Raw genomic sequence first — 19508 nt, forward strand, 5'->3', positions numbered from 1 at the left:
TTCATCTCCTGTTTTCTGGGTCCACCAAGCCAGCTGCTTTACCTGAGGTGTAGGGAGAGGCCTCCACCTCATCCTCCCCACTTTGAAAGGTCAACACAATTTGCATGCAGTTTACACTGAACGATAGATGTCCCCCTCACCTCTGGAGAGCACCGGTGAAAACTCCTGCTCTAATTCTCTGAGCACCTGCCCTCTGGGACACCATTCAGTTCCCTAGGAAAGCTTTGCTTCTCTTCACCTCCTAATTTAAGCTGGTGAAAGTGTTTCAACTCAACCTTTCAATCATAGCAGAGAGATCCTTACCTCCAGGAAGTCTTCTTGGACTCCTATCCTTCCCTCCAACACCCACAAGCTGAGGTTAGGTGCCTGTTAGGTTCTTAGGATCCCACAGGCCCCTGCCCAGTGGTTAATTTTGGACATTGTATTATAACAGCCTGTTTTGTCATCAGTTTTCCTGAATAGTCTATATGGCCATGATAACCTGAACCACACCTGCATTGTTCATTCACTGCTGTAAGCCCAATGCCCACTCCAGAACCTGTGCATAGTAACATTAGGTGAGGGGACGAGCAACGACATTTCCAGGAGGCAATGTGATGCCACAGACAATTTGGTATTTTAACCATAACACATTCTCACCGTTACACACAAGGATTTCAGTCTTCTCATCGGTAAAATAAGGATAATAGCACCACTTCTAAAGGAACCTGGGACAATGACAAGACCAAAGGAAACAGCAACTGTATGTGATAGTGTTCATCCAATGGAGGCCAACATTGGTATGACCATCGACCCTCCAGCAAGGGACACTAAGCTTTTACAATCCTGCTCTCACCCGCATAGTAGCCCAGTGTGCACTTGCAACTAAATGACATTCTGGAAAGGACAAAACTAAGGAGACAATAAGAAAGACCCATGGTTGTCAGGATTTTGGAGGAAGGAGGGGGATGAATAGGTAGAGCGCAAAGGATTTTTATGGCCGTGAAACTATTCTGTATGACACTTTATGGCAGATATATATTTTCCCAAACCCATGGAATGTATAATGCAAAGAGTGAACCTTATCTATATGATGATAATAGTAATAATAACTGTATTGATATTGACTCATCAATTGTAATAAACACTCCACACTAATGCAAGGTATTAATAACAAGAGAAACTGGGGGATTGGTGAGAGACCCATGAGAACTCTGTACTTTCCACTCAGTTTTTCTTAAGTCAAAAACTACTCAAAAAAAAAAAAAGTCTAGTCCTTAAAAAAGAAAGAAAGGAAAGACAGACAGAAAGAAAGAAGGAAAAGGAAAAACTGGGCAAGGTCAGGCCTCAGCCCGTGGCCACAGCCGCTGCCTGGGCCCACACCTTGTTGAAGAGCTTGTCGTGCAACACTGTGGATGCTTTCCTTGTGATCTTGGTGAAACCCCTTGAGGAGCAGACACCCGTGAAGATTAGTAGCAGGATACTGAGTCCATACACCAGCTGGTAATACAGTAGTTGAGGGTTGGTCAGTATGTCGCCCGAGTCTGCAGTCGTTCCATTGCTCTCCTGGCTGCTGTTGGTCTTCAAGAAAGAACAGAGAGGATGGTTTGGTAAGAAATATACTTCATCTTATTCCCAGTTCCTGGCATAGAGCTCCTAAAATCCCCGTAATTTCCTAAGTGATAGGTGTGCTGGAGCATCTTTTGTTCTACTGTCTGGCCTTCGATTCTGGTTCCTGACATAAGAGCTTCTAAGACCCTTAGAGTCTCTGGAGCAAATACAGTGTCTTTGTGTAGCTATTGAGACAACTGGTCAGAGGAGAGGGCTAGAAAGCTTCAGGATGGAGGACTGGTCACCAAAAAGAACAAATCATGAGCAGGAGATTGGAACTTTCAACCCCACCCCCTCATCTTCTGTGTGAGGAGAGGAGCTGGAGGTTGAATTAATAATTGATCATGCCACTGTGATGAAACCACCATAAAAGTCCCTAAAGCATGGGGTTCAGAAAACTTCTGGGTTGAGGAGCATAATCCCATGCCAGGAGGGTTGTGCACCCAACTCCACAGAGACAGAAACTCCTGCACCCAGAACCCTTCCAGATCTCACCCTATGGAGTGCTTCCTCTGACCATTCATCTGTATCCTTTATTATAACCCCCTAATAAACTGAAAAGAGCATTCCCTGGGTTTTGTGAGCCATTCTAGCAAATGATCAGATTCATAAAGGGAGTCATGGGAACCCCCAAATGATAGCTTGTCTGCCAGAAGTATAGGAGGTTCAGACTTATCATTGGCATCTGAACCCAGTCTTTAACCTGGGGAGTCTACACTAACTCCTGGTGTGTCAGAACTGAATGGAATTGTAGGACACACACATGGTATCTGGAGTTAAGAGAACTGGTTGATTTGGGGAAAAACCTGTACATTGGCTATCAGAAGCATTGTGTAGGACTAGAGGAAAACAGTGAGTCTTCCATCTTTGGGGATTCAGATCACCTGAATTCAGGGATAAATTCAACGCAGAGAGAAAATCCTCTTCCCGGGGTCACATTTAGCGCCAACAGTTTGTATGGGATGAATCTTTACGTGGAAAACTTCCCCCTTGGTGCTTTTGCTTTTCTCTTCCTATTCCTCTTCACTGCCCTGCCCTGGATTAGGCCCTCATTATCCTGGACCACTATAACAGCAGGCAAACTAGTCTGTCTCCTGACTCCACCTCTTCCCTCCATGCACTATCCAGTCTCCTAAACTCAGCTCCCTGAGTGACTTCTCTTCATCCCTCTTTCAATGCGTCTTTGTCCCAAGGCAGCCTGATTTCTAATGAGGCCTATTTTCTTCTGCCAGGGTAGAAAATGACTTGGTAAATTCCCTCTATGGTGTTAGAAATGTGTGCTGGATTATTACCCAGCATCATTCCTGGTGCTTCTACATTCTTGGGAACTCGATTTCCCAGAATCCTACCAGCATTGGTCTCAGGTTAGATTTGCCAAAGAGATGCAGGCACAGGAAATCTCAAAGCTGAAAGAGAAGAAGCCATCACACGCTGGTGGCAATTATGGACATGTGGGTGGAATGTGGAGTTCAGCCAGTGGCTTGCAAGTGTCCTTCTGAGAATCAGCCACTTTAGTACTACCTGCTGCAGAGGTCACTGGAGCCCTTCCAATGATTGTGTAGCCTCTTATTCCTGTATTAAATCTGTGTAAGTTCTAAATATGTCGGGTGGCTTCTGTTTCCCTGAGCAAACCTTGCCTGACACATGACTCAAAAGTTAACCAAGTAGACATCTAGGCAAACATAGGGTGGAACCAGAGGACCAAGTTCAAGTCCCAGCAGAGGACTTCACATCCTAGGGCAGGTTCTTTTTCCTCTCTAAGCACAGTTTCTTCTGTAAAATAGAAAGAGTGCCTACCACAAAATGTGGTTGGGAAGATTAATGAATTAACCAGGCACATAATGGCTGAGAACTGTAGGTTTCTCAACACAAAACAACTCCATCCAAACCCCTGTACTAACAAACTTAACCAAACTTGAGCATGGCTTCTAGTGGCTCAAGGCATGTCCCTAGGAGGACCCCAACCTCTGCCTGAGAGAGGGAACTCGGTTTCCCATCAAAATGCCTGCCTAAGAGAGCTCAACTACCAGCAGGAAAAGTTACTGTTTGTTACAGCCAACATCTGAGGGTATGTCCCCGATCTCTTTTTCTCAGAGCACTTATTAAAAAGTGCTCATAGTTATGCATATGAAGTTTCTACAACCTAAAGCATCTCTCCCAAGAACTTGGGAACCATGCCTTTGAAATGTAACCATCAGGAAGGATATAGCCTCTGTCTCCCGGTCTCTGTGGAAGATTAGAGTCCTAACTTCGATAACAGCCAGCAAGTGGACGCTGCTGACCTCATCACGTTCACACCCTCCAACCATTGGTTAACTTCACTCCTATGAATCTACTGAGCCCCCAGATTCACTCTCCCTTTAAAATGCCAAAATCACCTGTGCACATATCGGAATGGCTCTCAGCTCTTTCCCCTGACACCCATAGTGATTGAGTAAAATGTGTTTTCCCTGCTTTCATCAATATCAGCTGTGCTTGTATTTGGTGTGGCCTCCCCACCCCCAACAGAGGGTGCACATTTTACATGAAGCAAAGTGAGAAGGAAAACAGCTACCAAAGGCCGTATCACTAAGGTGGAATGCAAAGCACTCTTGAGGACCTGTCTGGGGCAGAAACCTCGTGCTTTTGTCCGGAGGAGACTACGCATGACTCACTGGTGTAGTGACCACTCATTCTGTGAGCCCAGGGTGCCAGAGCTAGGAGGGAGCCCTCCCCGCCATGTTCTGACTCTCAGAGGTCCTCTCTAGTGCTCTTCCACTTATGGACTTGGCAACACCAGGCTCTGGGCTTGTCATCCGGTTCCACAACCCACATTCTGACCCTCATGGGGCCCAAAGAATAGGAAGCTGCCCAACTCCATTCCAGCCCACAAAAACACACTTAATTCCCACCATGACACTTACCCCTGAGCCCTGCTCCAGCCAGTGGCTCAGCCACCAGGAGTTGAAGGTCGTGAGGAAGATGATCACCACCATGAGAAAGAAAACAGTGGCAGAGATCACATAACCTAGGGAGGGAAAAGAGGGGTGCCACAAGAAGGTGAAGGGCAATGGCTGATAAAGCTGCTGAGTCCTCCCAAGCCCTTGGATCTTCCTGACCTGCATCTACTTTGGATGCACGGGAAGACTGGAAAAGGGCTGGGTCCCAAGGTTAGAATGTCCGGGAGTCAAACCCTGACTCTACCACGTACAGGTTATGCTAGCCTGGGCAAAGTATCAAATGTCAGTGACATTCCACTTCTTTACCCATGAACTGGTGACGATTGTCATACTAGCTGCATGGGGTCACCCTGAAGATGACAGGTGAGAATGTGTGCCGAACACCCAACCCCGTGCCTGGCACAAAAGCGGTATTCTAGAGTAGTTCTCCTTATGCATGTCCGGAAGGTTCAATCTCCATAAGAAAAACAACTATCTCTCTCTTTTTTTCTTTGGAGATTTTATTTATTTATTTATTTATTTGAGAAACGGCAAGTGTGTAAGTGGAGAAAGGAACAGAGGGAGAAGCGGAGTCCCCAGTGCAGGGCTTGATTCCAGGACCCTGAGATCACGACCTGAGCCGAAGTCAGATGCCTGACCGATGGAGCCACCCAGGGCCCCCACAACAGCTTACGTTTGATGTGGTATGACTACTATGAAGTAAGCGACAGGCATAGTACTAAACGTAGGCATTATGTTTGAGTTTGTTATTCCTATCCCCATTTACTGGGTCTCCGGTAGAGGAAAAAACTTGCCCAAGGTCTTGAAGGTGGTAAGGGGTAGAGCTTGGATTCAAAAAAGCCAAGGATGGGAAAACCAAGAGTGTATTCCCTCCTTCAGCATCTGTCCCCTGATCCAGCACTCTATTTACCTATCCAGTCAGTGACCCCATGCCCGTATTTGCTTTTTTTTTTTTCTTTTTAAGATTTTATTCTTTAAGTCATCTCTATACCCAATGGGGAACACAAATTTATAACCCTGAGATCCAGAGTTGCATACTCTACCGAGTGAGCCAGCCAGGCAGCCGGCCTATATTTCTTTCCTTGAATTCAACCCTTCCTTAAGCTCCACTCAAGGACCACCTGTTTTTTTATGACATGGGAGACTGTGCCTGGCCAGAGATCTTTCTTGCTACATGGTGAATGCAAATGTTGTAATTCTCCAACTAGGGTTCCTCTCCCCTCTCCCCTCTCCCCTCCAGAGCGGGGCACAGTGCCTGGCCCATAATCAGTACTTTGAAAATACAGGTCAATTGGTTGCTGGATTCATTCATACATTCACAAGCATTTTCTGTTCCCCATTCTAGCTAAACACTACATTCTGCCCTGCAGGGGTGCCCACAGTGGAAGGGATAAGAATGGTGATCTATGCATAGCCTACTCCTTCCTCCCCTAGGCAGGTAGAAAGAAGATACACCTTCATGGGATGAGGTTCCAAAGTTAATCAAAAGTAAAAAGTTGGCATGGAGTCACAGTTACTTTCAAAAGTCTCTTAAATTGGGGCACCTAGGTGGCTCAGTGGGTTAAAGCCTCTGCCCAGCTTGGGTCATGATCCCAGGGTCCTGGGATCGAGCCCCACATGGGGCTCTCTGCTTGCCAGGGAGCCTGCTTCCCCCTCCTTCTCTGCCTGCCTCTCTGACTACTTTGATCTCTCTCTGTCAAATAAATAAATAAAATCTTTTTTTAAAAAAGTCTCTTAAATTACTTCAAAAGTACAGTATCACATACTTGTTTTATGTTTATAACAATGTAGAGTTATATTTATATGAATTTGGTGATATCTACCATTTAGTAAAGCAACTTTGAAACTTCTAGTTCTCATCACCATGAGAAATGTATTTTAATACATACCAAGATAAAAGGTTCGCCAGTGTCACTATATGAAATGCATACAGAAATTTTTCCATTCTGTTCTATATTCTTTTAGTGCTGCTTATAATCCACTCGAATGATTTCACAACCCCCTGGTGGCTCAGGACTTAGAGTTTGAACACTACTTAAATAAACAGTACTGTATGGACTGTATTTTCTTATTTTCTGTATTCGTGATGCTGCGGCAGGTAGTTGGGGCCTTGATCCTGGGGAAACTGCTCCTCCCATGACTGAATGATTCCTAGAAACAGCAGATGACTCCCTGTGTTGTACAAACCAACCAATCCGAAGCCCACCCTCCCAACCACCTCCTCATCAAAACCACTGAGGGCCAGATGCCAGCTAACTAGGCACCAATCCTATAGCCCAGAGCCCCCGCCCCCAGACTTATTCAAACTAGATAATCCTAAACTTACTCAGCATACCTTCCCTGCCTTACCTACTCCTTCCCACAAAAACTCCCAGCCATGTTCTCCCTTCCCTCTGCCTTCTGACCAACCTGGTACTTCTCCATGTGGCCCGGCATGGCAAGCCATGTCTCCTGTTTCTAGGGATCTGTGAACATAAACTTCTCCCTTTGTGATAATAATTTCCATGTCAGCATGTCTTACCATACCTGATTATAATAAATCCCAGGTACATTTTAACACAACATGAAACCTAACTTCAGCACGGACTATGGTGGTAGGGTTACTATCATGGACTGTGGATGAGACTGGAATTGTGAAACCATGACAGGCATGACTCCCCTGCGTCTCCCTACTTTGCATGACTACACACATTCCCGTCTGACCCAGTTTCAGTGACAGGACCGGTCAGAGAGAGAGCCCCGGGGCTGGCATGGCAGCTGGCAGATCATACCTCCACCTGCCCGGATATAGTGGTGATAGATGCTCCATCTCAGGGACCCTTCTTCCATCTTCTCCTTCCTTGTGAGCTGATTTTCCAGCACTGGGTGAGAGTAAGAGAAGAAGGAAATGATATGCCTCTCAATCACTTGCATGTCCTTCCAAGGTCAAAAAGAGATTTTACAAAGCCTTCAGCCCCTGGCTTCCACCTTTTACCACCTTCCTCACCTTCCAGCTCTAGTGCCTCACCCAAGCCCAACTGCAACCAGCATATTTCCAGGGAAGACTCTGCTTGACCTAGACTCCAGAGCCCAGAAAGAGGTTTCATCCCCAGCCATTCAAAAACCCGGGGGTGTCTGGAGTTTCCAAAAACTTGATGGGTTGGGAGAAGCAGCCAGAGAGAATGAAGAAAGCAATGATCCAGGACCAGAAAACTGGTTTCCAGAATGGTCATTACAATACTGTGCAACCTTGGGCGAATCCCTTAACCTCTCTATTTCCTCATCTGACAACTGGCAAGCCTATATCGAAGGTTGCTAAGATGCTTTGCAGCAATACGCTTCTGAGATGTCCTCAGAAAACAACTGTAGCACTAACTCAGGCAGACTCTTGTCCTAGAACAGGGCAGGGAAACCAGTGCTGAAGTACCAGTAGATGCTGCTAGTGACGACAGCAACAATAGGAAGCAGCACTGTGGGGTCATCTGTGGTTTCTGCCTAAGGCTCTCTCTTCTTCTAATAACTCCCTAACTTCTCCTGGGGAGGAGGACTCTCTTCCTGGAATTTTAATCTTGAGGGAAACTACACGAGGATGGGAAATATTTGGAGTAGGTTTTCTTCAAAGAGATTCTGCAGCTATTCCTGCTATTTATACTCTGAAATTGCTGAGGCTTAGTTCTCCAACTTTTCCTATCATTCTGTGATCTACACCTGTTCCTTCCAATATTTTTCTGCCCGGATCATTTTCTGACCTTCACAGCTGAAGATGCTCTTGGTGACAAGATCTTCCAATAGGCCAGACCCTATCCTGAGGCCTCCATACACACCTGACTTCATCTTATCTCCATGGCAACACTGCAAACTTACCTTCACTTTTGCAAATGAGGGTTCAGAGAGGTTATGTTGCTTGGCCAAGGTCACAAAGCTTTGTAAGCAGATAGCTAGAATTCAAATCCAGAACTGTCTTCCTGCCCTGCTGTCCTGTCTTAGAAAAGAGCAAGGCCCTGAGCTTGGGGATATCCAAGACTGAGCCCAATTTATTTCTGAATTCTAATGCTTTTTTTTTTCTTCAATAAATATGTAATGCATGAATGTCTTACCATTAAATTTATGCTGCTTAGGCCAAAACTACCCACACCCTACCCCTGCCTTTTCCTCTACACGCCCTTAGCTTTGCCTCCCACAGCATTCACCTCGAGAATCTTCGGGCCTCCTAACCAGCACAGTCCACACCCCACAGCCCTCAACTACATGGATATTTAACCTGTATATGGGATGTCTAGGATTCTAGATAGTAAAGGACATGGTCCCTTCTGGGGTCCAGGAGGAAATGCCAGGACCTCTGGAGGACCCAGCTAGGCTGGCAGAGGTCCCCCCCTGTTTCCCAGCACCATTACCAGCACTTTCATGGAGAGGCTCTTCCTGGCAGCTGGTCTGGGCCTGCCCTTGCACCTGAGGGTCTTCTGCTGGCTTTGCTGTGTCCTGTGGTTTGTCCTGGGGAGAAAGCACATGCCATGAATGCAGGGGCTGCTCCTCTCTGGGGGTAGTGAGGGCGGGGCGGGGCGGGGTGGGGTGGGGTGGAGGTCACCTGTGTCCGCCCTCCTCCTTGCATCTCTTGGATGAGTTTGGCGTATCGCCCCTTTTTCTGTATTAATTCACTGTGAATTCCTTTTTCGCAGATTTTCCCATCTTCTAAGAGAATGATCTGGTCACAAAATGCTAAATACTGAAGAGTCAGAAGAAATAAGGCCTTCAGTAAGCATACGAAAAGATAGTCAACGTCACCATTCAAAAGCAAGATGTGAATGTAAATCATAGTAAAATGTTATTTTATATCCCCATGTTGGCAAAAGTCTTAAAACATTGTATACGTCCAAGCGCAGGTGATGACGGGAGGTATAGGGAACGTTCATGAAAGGTAGGTGGTGTTGTAGATTAGTGCAAAGACTTGGGAAAGCAACTTGATAATATCTAATAAAGCTAAATATTTAAACAATTATGAACTGGACTCCTAAACCTTTGCCCCCCAAAAGTCGCAAATGTGCATAAAGACATCTATAAAAAGATGTACGCCAAAGGGTTTTTTCTGTAAAAGTGAAAAATGAGAAACAACCTTGACGTCCATCCTAGAAGAATAAATTCTGGAATATTCAGATATCGGAATGCTACGCCAGTGAGAATCAAATCAAGTTGCATGGATCGACATGGAAGATCTCGAAAATACAATGTCAAGTGAAACAAGCAAATTAGAATGTAAACTATCAATTATATAAAGCTTTAAAATAAGCAGAAGGACACCTTATCATGTCTAGAGATTTATACACGTGTTCTAAGGGTATGGGGACTTGCACGAGAATGACCAACAGCAAAGTTAGGGGAGCAGGAGGGAGGAGACAATGCAGTCTGAGAGGGGATCTATGTTTGTACCATCTGGGTGGCAGACACATGGGTTTTCAGTAGATTATTTTATAAACTGGTTTTTTTTTAAGATTTTATTTATTTATTTGACAGAGAGATCACAACTAGGCAGAGAGGCAGGCAGAGAGAGAGAGGAGGAAGCAGGCTCCCTGCTGAGCAGAGAGCCCAATGTGGGACTCGATCCCAGGACCCTGAGGTCACGACCTGAGCCAAAGGCAGAGGCTTAACCCACTGAGCCACCCAGGTGCCCCTAAACTGTTTTTATGTTTGAAATGTATTGTCCCCACACACACACAAATAGGCCAGAATGGAAAGAGAGGGATAAATAATAATAATGTCTTGAGGCCAAAACCAAGCATGGAAATACCTAGGATAAAGGTATTATGAGAGGCAGCCCTGCCCGCACACATCACTGTACTTCATCAAAGAACATGAGACTTCAGGAGCTCTTCTCTGAAAGATTTTTTTTTCTTTTATCATAACTTTAAAAGCAGGAGCCAACCCACAAAATCTTGAAGGAGACCTTCAAATCTGGTTTCAGTTTTTACCAGCTACAGAAATCTCCACGTGGAAAGGAGAAGAGATCCAGGTTTTTTACAACGTTCCTCAAATGCTGAGGTCCAGCCTGAGATGAAGGGGCAGCCACTGGGAGATTGTTACGGAATCAACGGCAGAAACGTGAGGATCTACATTAGCCATTGGTCGTGGCCAGAGCCCTGGAAGGGTGGTCACCTGCAGCTGGTGGGTCACCAGAATGACTGTCTTCCCCCTGAGCGTCTTCTTAATGCACTCCTCAAAGATGTGCTTCCCCACATGGCTATCCACAGCGGACAGGGGGTCGTCCAGGAGATAGACCTCACGGTTAGAGTAGACAGCACGGGCCAGGCTGATCCTCTGCTTCTGTCCCCCAGACAGATTGAGGCCCCTCTCCCCAATCTGCAAACAGATAGCCAAAGTCACTGTGTCTAGAAGATGAGCCCAGTGAGGTGTGCTCAAACCAGCCAGGTGGCCAGATGTGACAGACTGAAATCCCTCAGTGCATACTCCTGCACACTCCTCGTGATTGGGCACCCCTGGTATTTGAAAAAAATCTTTTTCCAAGTTTGCTTAGTAGGGAATGAAAACACTGATTTTCAGTTAATTACAATTTTTATAACTCATAATTAGATGCAATATTCCTAAACCCTTCAACATCTCAGATGACATTTTAAATCTTTAGCAATTTAGATAACAAAACAAATCATTCCTAAGAAAGAGCATCTCCTTATATCTTTCTTGGGTTTTAAATCTCTGTTGACAGCAGCTGTCGACTTGTGAAACCATCAGTCCTCGTCGTCTAAGACTGTTTGCTCTGCGTACAGCCCACTCCATAGGACAGGGCTGCAACGGCCAGAAGGGGCTCTACTGTTGCTGTCATGGGAAGGGCCACCTTACACAGCACCTTATGTCAGGAGATACTAAGAGCCATTAACAGGCAAAGAGAATTATTGTGCAGCGTTGCAGACTATCATGCCAGGCATCTGCTGCCTGGCCCATCCCTCGGTCAGACCTGAGGACAAGAGCACCAGGGACTAAGTCCCATTCCCGCTCTACCATGAACTCTTGCAGTCTCTATAGAAAAGAAGCAGAGTCTAAAGAGCAGCAGGGTGACCTCTTGTCACTGCTCTGCCTCTGGTTCACCACTGTGTGTCCTTAGGCTGGTTGGCCCAGGTGAAGGCTTAGTTTTGCATTCAGTCCTCACTCAGCCTATGCTTACTAAGCACCTACTGTGCTCTCATGCTAATCTAATACCCACTCTGGCTGGGCATGTTCACAGTATTCTATATGTATCAACTCATCTAAACCTCAAGTGTGATGAGGTCCATACTTGTGGATGCCATTCTATAGACCAGACCTTCTTTCTGCTAAACCCTGACCAAGACAACTGAGCACTCTTACCTCAAAGATTTACAGACCCACCTTAGAAGGATAATATAAGCACTGAACTCCAAGAATTACCTGAGGCGCACCTAAGACAGTGCATTCAAGTTGCTACAATAGTCTTTTGCACCTGGTTAAATACTCAGCAGACAGACATAATAGTTAATAGGTAAGACCAACAATATTGCTTTTATCTTTCAAAGGTCTTATGTAGATTAAAGGTGTCTACAAATGTGCAAGATGGTGAATTACCATGAAAAGATAAATCATATTGCCATTGGGAAGCCATGGCTCCTGTTCCCACTGGCAAAAGTTGAGCTGGCCAGAGGGGGCAGGGTGGGACTTGGGAGAGGGGAGGACATGGGGATAGATAGGAGGTTTCTCATCTTCACAGGTTCTCCACTGCTTCTGCTCCAAAAGGAGGAGTTTGAGGTCAGCTCCCCATCCTTGTGGGGTAAGATAGGTTCTTTGCCAGCTTTTACTGTAAGATGAGCCCATTTCCTCCCTGGGTGGGGAAGGTTTTGAGGCAGCCATGGGCTGCTTTGGGGAAACAGCCAGAGTCCGCCCTCCACCCACCTCGGGAAGCAGCCTGAGGACCCCAGTAAACCATTACAAAGGCACCATCACAATAGAGACAAGGGATCCTCGCCTCCCACTCACCTCTGTCATGTCTCCAAAGGGCAGAATTTCCAGATCACGGTTCAAGGAACAGCAATGGAGTACCTGGTGGTACCTGCAAAGGACAGAGACCTAAAGGGACAAGGGGCCCCGCCACAGACCTTCCAGCCTTCCCAAGTTGGGAAGAAAGAGTTCTTGCATACCATGCTCAGAAATTTGGACTTGATCCCGCACTTAATGGTAAAGCATGGGAGGCTTTTTGTATTTCTTTCTTCCCCTTATTTCTTTCAATCTAATACGTGCACTTAGTAAATATTTGAACAGAACAACAACAACAAAAAGATACAGGGAAAAGCAAGTCTCTCTTATCTTTAACTCTCAGTTGCTTTCACAGAAGCAGCCACTATTACAGTTTCTTATGTATTCATTCAGAAATAATGTGGTCGTGTACGTCTGCCTGCAGCAAATATAGGTTTGTATTGTTTTAATGACACCATAGTATTTTTGTTATATGGCTGCACCATAAATTACTTAACCAATGTCCCTGTGATGGACATTGGGGTTTTTTCTAGTCGTCTGCTACTGTGAAAACTATGTAGTGTGAACACTCTTACACAGGGGCATTTGTGTTCATGGGTGACACTCTCTACACATTAAATACCTAGCAATGTTGAGTCTAGCAATTGGTGCATTTTTATCTTTGACCAAATACTTCGAAACTGCCCAATGAGTTGTATCCTTCTGAAAGTAGAGCAATGACAAGGTGAGAGCTATGTTTTGGGATGACTACCCTGGAGGTGGGACCCAAGATGGAACAGAGAAAGAGAAGACCAGAGACAGGGAGCCAAGGGCAGGGGCAGTGGGAACAGTCCAAGCAAAGAGATCACGGGCAAGAACTGGCAGTGGAAATGAAGAAGAAGAGAAAAAGACAAGACCTCTTTAGGAGACAGAGTTGTCCAAGGTGGGTGACCAATCTGTTGTGAAGTATCAGAGGACACAAGGCATTGGGCTCACTGCAATACACAGTTCAGTGATGCCATTAAACCAAGTTGGACAACTTTGGAAGAGAAGCAGGCAGGATGGGGGAGCTCATGAGCTGGTGTTGGACCCAACGCTGCGCAGCCCAGAGGACAGCCAGCTGGAGACGTCATACAAACACATGCCCCTCCGAGTTGCTACTGGGAGCAGATTGCACCATCAAGCAAACAGTCAAAGGAGGCCAGGGTCCACCAGAGTTGGAAGCACAATGGTAAGCATTCGGGGCAGCTTTTGTACATCCTCCGCTGAACAGACTTGGCTCCTGACATTCAAGGGCGTGTCTCTAGCAGGTTAGCCCCAGACTCTGGGTGGGAGAGGCCATGAAGGGCAAGGATGGTGGTGGGTGGCCCACCAGACCATGAATCCAAACTGTTTTCTTCTACATCACATGACTTCATCACCCCATTTGTTTTACCTTTTGACTTGGAGGTGGAGAATGAATGAATACAAACGAAGTTTAAATGTTTTTTAAAGGGGGAGAGTTATTTTGACTCATATAACAGCTAAGCATGATGTTCCTGACAATGACTGGGTTCAGATTGTGTTTCACGAATATCCTCCAAGCTTTGTGACTTTAGGCAAGTTATTTAACCTCTTGGGGCCTCAGCTGACTCATCTAGAAAATGGTATGATAATAATCTTTCTTTCACAGTGAGGATAAAATGTATTAATGCATATAAGTGAGTTCACAGCAAGTATCAGCAGATGTCAAATTACTATTAGCAGCGGGGGGATCCCTCCCATAACCAGCCCCATGCACCTGTGTCCTTCTTGGACCCTCCCAGAAACTTACCAGGCCTTGTCATACTGGCCTCCCATGAGGATGTTCTCCCTGACGCTACCTCCAATGATCCAGGCCTGCTGGGGGACATAAGCCAGGCTTCCGTGCATCCCCACCGAGCCCTCCAGCAAGTGCATCTGCAGCAGAGTGAGTCTAGCCTTAGGAACAGGCAGAGGAACAGGGGTAGACCCTGCTTGGCTCAGCAGCTGCAGGGCCTAGGGTGCCACTCCTGCCAGGATCCTGGGGCTCTCCTATGTAAATGGGACTTTTCATATGGTTCTCCCAGACCCACCAGTGAGTCTGAGGGAAAGTCCAGGGAACATAGGGAATTCAGCTAGAGCTAAGCCAGGCCAGGTCCTGCTGTGACTCGAATCCAAGGTCTGCACTGAGGACACCTCATACTTTTTTTTTTTTCGCTTATTTCCCCAGTCCCAGTCTCTAGCAAGTGGTGCCTCCATGCTTTTCACAGTGAGACAGAAGGTTCCAGGTCATCTCTGACCTTCTGTGAATATCAACAGAATTATTGCCAATGTCATTGTGCACAGATGGGGAAATATTCTTATTTGGGGGACACCATGATGAGGTAATAAGTGGGAAACTCTCATAATTTCTGTAATTTAAAATAGTTCTACAAGGGCACGGATGGCTCAGTTGGTTAAATGTCTGCCTTCGGGTCAGGTCATGATCTCAGGGTCCTGGGATTGAGCCCCACATGAGGCTCCCTGCTCAGCAGGGAGTCTGCTTCTCCCTCTCTCTGTGTGTTCTCCCTCTCTCTCTCTTTCAAGTAAATAAATTAAAAATCTTTAAAAAAAATAGTTCTACAAAATGTGTTTCTATGTAGATGTGGCAAAAATGCCAATGCTATCAACTGTTGAATCTGGAGATGGGTATATGGGTCTTTTATGTCTTCCTGCCTTTCTGTTTGATAAATTTAAAAACACAATTAAAAAAAAAAAAAGGCCATAAGCCCCATCCCTACCACCCCAGCATCAGATATCACCATACCGTGCCCCTTCCTCCTTATGATTCTATGCTTCTTACTTCTGATTTGGAGCCAGGCTTTAATTAATAAGAACAAAACTTAAAATGACATCTTTTTGTTTTTCCTTTATTGGATGGATAGTTACTGGTTTATTTCAAGAAGAAACTTAGGAACCACTAGCTGCATGGAAAGGTGGACTTGGAGGGAGGCTACCCAGGGAGTGTTGCTGTGGGGGAAAATGAATCTCTGACACCATGTGGATCCAGGTTTCAACCCTGGTTCCCACCTCACCTGCTCTGTGACCTCGGGCAAGTCACTTCTCGGAACCTCATCTGCTCACCCATAAACTAGCCATAATGGCTGTGCTTTCCTCATGTGGTTGTTTTCAGGTTGAAGGGGGAAATGGGATGCTCTTAGCACAGGGCTAAGCACAGAGCTCTTAGCACAGGGCTATGTTTACTGTTTCTTAAAAGTAGAACCTTGTCTTCCCCATTGCCAAGAAATTGTGCACGGCCACCACATGCAGAGCATGAAGAATTGAGCTGTCTGGAAAAAGTTCTATGGACAATATGACCACATTCTAAGGAGATGATGAGTTTGGCTATACTATTTGGGAGAAAGAGCTGAGGAAGGAGCTGGGTAATGGAAAAAACTTGTTGTTCTCTGAACAGCATAGGCAGAGGAATGATGGGCAAAGAAAGGAGGGGGCAGAGAGAGCAGTCCAGGACTGGGGAAGCCTGGGGCTAAGGGGGTAAGTGCTGGTGAGAACCCCCTTGGGGAGGTGGCCATAAATTCAACCCAGGTGTTGCAGCTGTTTTAAGGTATGGTACAGTGAGAGTTGTGCAATATGACCTCAATTGTTTAGGGGAAACAGGTTGAGTTTCCTAGAAACTGGAGAGAGTGGGCTGAGCCACATGTCTGCTTAGGTGCAGACTAAGCAGACCTCAAGAACATCCACTGACGTGGAATTGGACAGTTCGGATCTCATAGGCAAGGGCACCCAGCAGACACGTAAATTCTATGGTTGGAGCGTAAGACTGTCCCATCCCACACGGGAGGGTCTCCTCTCCCCCATCCTTCCTTCTTCCTCCTCCTTTCTCCCTCCACATTGCACTCTTGATGCTGTCTCACAAGGGACCCATGTCCCATTCTGAGATGGGCTTCATGAGATGACTTTTATCATCATATTAAACATTGAAACATGCTGTATCATCACCCTGTTAGCTGGTTGATTACAAAGAGGGTGGGGAGAGCACAGAAAACAGGTGAGGGCAGACCCCCAGCGGATCTTGGGGGTAGCCTTCCTGGCTGGAGGGTGAGAAGGAGGTGTATTTATAGCACACCTCCCCCTCAGTGCGTACCTAACTGCTCTCAATTTATAAAAGGTGTATTGGATCAGACCCCATTGAGGAAGAAAGCAATGGTGTGACTGACTGGGGGAACTCAAGCTTGGGAATCCTTGGACCGCCCATGAGTGCATATACATGTGGTCACAAGTCACTTACCTCCCCCAGGATGGCTGACAGCAGGCTGCTCTTGCCACTCCCGGTATTGCCACAGACCCCTAAGGTGGTCCCCTGCAAAGCCAAGGAGGACAGAGTGGCGTTGGAACAGCACAAACTCTCCCACTCACCCAGGGAGGGTCTGTGGTTGCACACCCGACCCCAAAGCCCCTCAGACAAGCAAAAGCTCAATGCCACAACCTCCAAGGAAGGAAGTTGCATGGAGATCATAGAGAGAAATTCATGGATAGAAGATCCTTTCGGGCAAGAAACCCAAATTTCAGATCTGCACCTATTCTACTCTATGATCCTAGGCACGTCACTTAGCCTCTCTGTGCCTCAGTTTCTTCATGTGTAAAATGGGGACAGTGAAGCCAGCCTCACAGAATTCATGCCTACTTTCCCTCATTTATTCATTCACTGCTCCCTCAAAGACTGTTAGAGTTTCTCCCACGTACCAAGTAGTGAAGAGAAGAACTCTCATGCTACATTCTCGTGTGGAGCCATGAACCATGAAATAAGCCACAAAATATATAAACAATATCAGATGATAATAAATGATTTGAGTAAAACAAATTGGCTGTTATGAACCAGAGCAAGTATAGACGGGCTGGCCAGCAAGGTCTTCTTAAAGCAGTTGTCACTGCAACTGAGATCCGAATGACAGGAAGGAGACAGACACAGAAAGATCTGGTCGTTCCAGGCTGTGGGAGCAGCAGGGACAAAGGTCATGAGACAGGCACCAGGTTGACTGCCAAAGTGCTATGGGAAAGCTAGTGTAGCTGGTGTGGGGGGGACTAACGGGGAGAAGAGATGAGAGCTATGGGCAGGATGATCAAGGGATACCTGGGCTATATCTTAAGTGCAGCAGGAGGTCACTGAAGGGGTTTAAGCAGGAGAGTGACTTGAATTGGTTTATGGTTTAGAAAGAGCCGTCTGTCCACTGCATGGTAAAAATAGTAAGAGGGCAAAAGTGGAATCAGAGGGGCTGATGAGGAGGGTCCTAGAGGAGCTGGAATAGCATGATAGTGGATTTAGGAGAGAGCTGATGAGTGTCACCAACGGACTGCGTTGATGGGAGGGAATGCAACCAAATTTGACTTGAAAGTGCAGAGGTGAAATTTAAACAAGAAGGGAAGCTTGCCCTTGCAAATGTTAGTCAGAGAAGAAGTCAGATGAGGTGAGTTCACAGAACAACCAAATTGGCATATACTAGCACCTTAGTCAATGTTAGTCTCCTTCCCCTTCTCTCCCAGCATATAGCTTTCTATTCTGGGTCTTGTTGTTACAATTAATTAATTAATTAATTAATTAATAAAAATTCTGGATATCAGTTCATTTCCACCTAAGAATGAAAGGTTTCCTGTGCTTGCCCTCTGTGAACAATTTGTATTTAAAAGAGGTATTTAGAGATGCAGTTTTTAGCCAAGGAAACAGTAGAGTGCCAGGAAGCTCAAGCCTCGGGCCCCGAAAGTCTGGCAGCCAGCCTTCCTGTGTGGCCTGGATAAGGCTACCTTTGACACCACTAGGTTTAATTTGTGCAACTTTGGGGCTAGGCTGTCCTTTGTGTCCTCTGGCCCGAGGGCTCCTGGAGCTGGCTGCGCACTGGTCATCCCCTCGGGAGTATGCCCGTTCTTCTCCATCTCCATAGCTCCATTTACAATCCCCGGGCAGGTCTGTCGCCATGACAAGGTGGCGTCCTCCAAAACCACTGCTTTGCTGGGATCTTTCAATGCCTGGACGTACAAAACAGGTCTCTCCTGTAAGAAAAATTTCTGTACAGACAAAAAGAAAGGAGGAATTCAGTTCCGCAGTCTAATAAGAATGTCTGCCCGTTTCACTGGCCTGCCTATAGGTCTGGTTTATAAACTCCTAATAAACAGTAGAAGTCTGAAGAATCACCACTAGTTCAGAGGGAGCCAGGTTCTGCTGGTGGGAATTCTGAATCAGGGTTTTCCAAGATTTGGATCATGGGGCCACTCTTCGATATCTGCCTACTGCCTGCTCTGTTCTTTTCTGTTTGGTTTTACATGGGTGACAAGACGTGTCAGACAGACGTGTCACTTTTCTAATTAAATTTCATTCTTAAATATTCAAAGTAAATATTCAAAAATATTCAAATTAAAAAAGAATATCCTGCCCTTTTGGCGGGAAATTGTTTGGGGCCATAGATTTCAAAGTGTGACCAGGAGCTGGTCACTCCTCTCTGTGTCTCCATCTTCCTGACTGGGAAACATACATGAGGGCAAGCATTAAAAGAGGCAGCTGGGAAGTATGATCTCACTGCACTTAAATCATAGGCACACGTCTCTCCCTGCAGATTTGCTAAGAAAAAGATATAGAAAGATACGTCTTGACATTTCGGACAATGGCTTTATCTCTAGATAGTGGATGTTGAGCGATTTTTATTCTCTGTAACTTTTGGCACAATCTGAACCTTCTACAATGAGTGCACAGGATTTTGCAAAGATAAAAGGCTATTTTCAAAATTAAAAAGGTGATCTCTTTTTTTAAATTGAGCATCAGAGGTATGTTTGATTAGGTTAATTGTAACATTTGAGTCAAGGCATACAGTCATCATTGGGAATTGCAGGAGTCCCTTTATTTTGTTTAGTTAGCTGGGCACTTACTTGTTTAGTTATTTTTAATGACATAACCACTGGGTAACCACTGATGGCTCTCATTCCTTTGCTTAAATTATTACCACATATATCTTAATTTTATTAGTTAAATTTTGAGTGATA

The 19508-nt window shown here is 45.8% G+C and overlaps 1 protein-coding gene across 3 annotated transcripts in view; it reads right to left on the minus strand.

The window, feature by feature from the left end:
• ABCC11 (ATP binding cassette subfamily C member 11) overlaps positions 1-19508 on the minus strand; it is a 56857-nt gene that overhangs the window by 18888 nt on the left and 18461 nt on the right. For 2 of the 3 annotated variants that reach the window (XM_059381175.1, XM_059381173.1), the window contains exons 10-19: positions 18279-18539; positions 16768-16839; positions 14293-14417; positions 12504-12576; positions 10656-10859; positions 9094-9231; positions 8903-8999; positions 7301-7390; positions 4494-4597; positions 1363-1560 (exon numbers count right to left, since the gene is read on the minus strand). In XM_059381175.1, the coding sequence (XP_059237158.1) occupies positions 1363-1560; positions 4494-4597; positions 7301-7390; positions 8903-8999; positions 9094-9231; positions 10656-10859; positions 12504-12576; positions 14293-14417; positions 16768-16839; positions 18279-18539 (1362 nt within the window). Of the gene's footprint in view, positions 1-1362; positions 1561-4493; positions 4598-7300; positions 7391-8896; positions 9000-9093; positions 9232-10655; positions 10860-12503; positions 12577-14292; positions 14418-16767; positions 16840-18278; positions 18540-19508 lie in introns of all 3 variants that reach the window. The other variant, XM_059381174.1, reaches the window with a different exon arrangement.

Source organism: Mustela nigripes, chromosome 17 (assembly GCF_022355385.1).
Source record: "Mustela nigripes isolate SB6536 chromosome 17, MUSNIG.SB6536, whole genome shotgun sequence".
Taxonomy (NCBI): Eukaryota; Metazoa; Chordata; class Mammalia; order Carnivora; family Mustelidae; genus Mustela; species Mustela nigripes.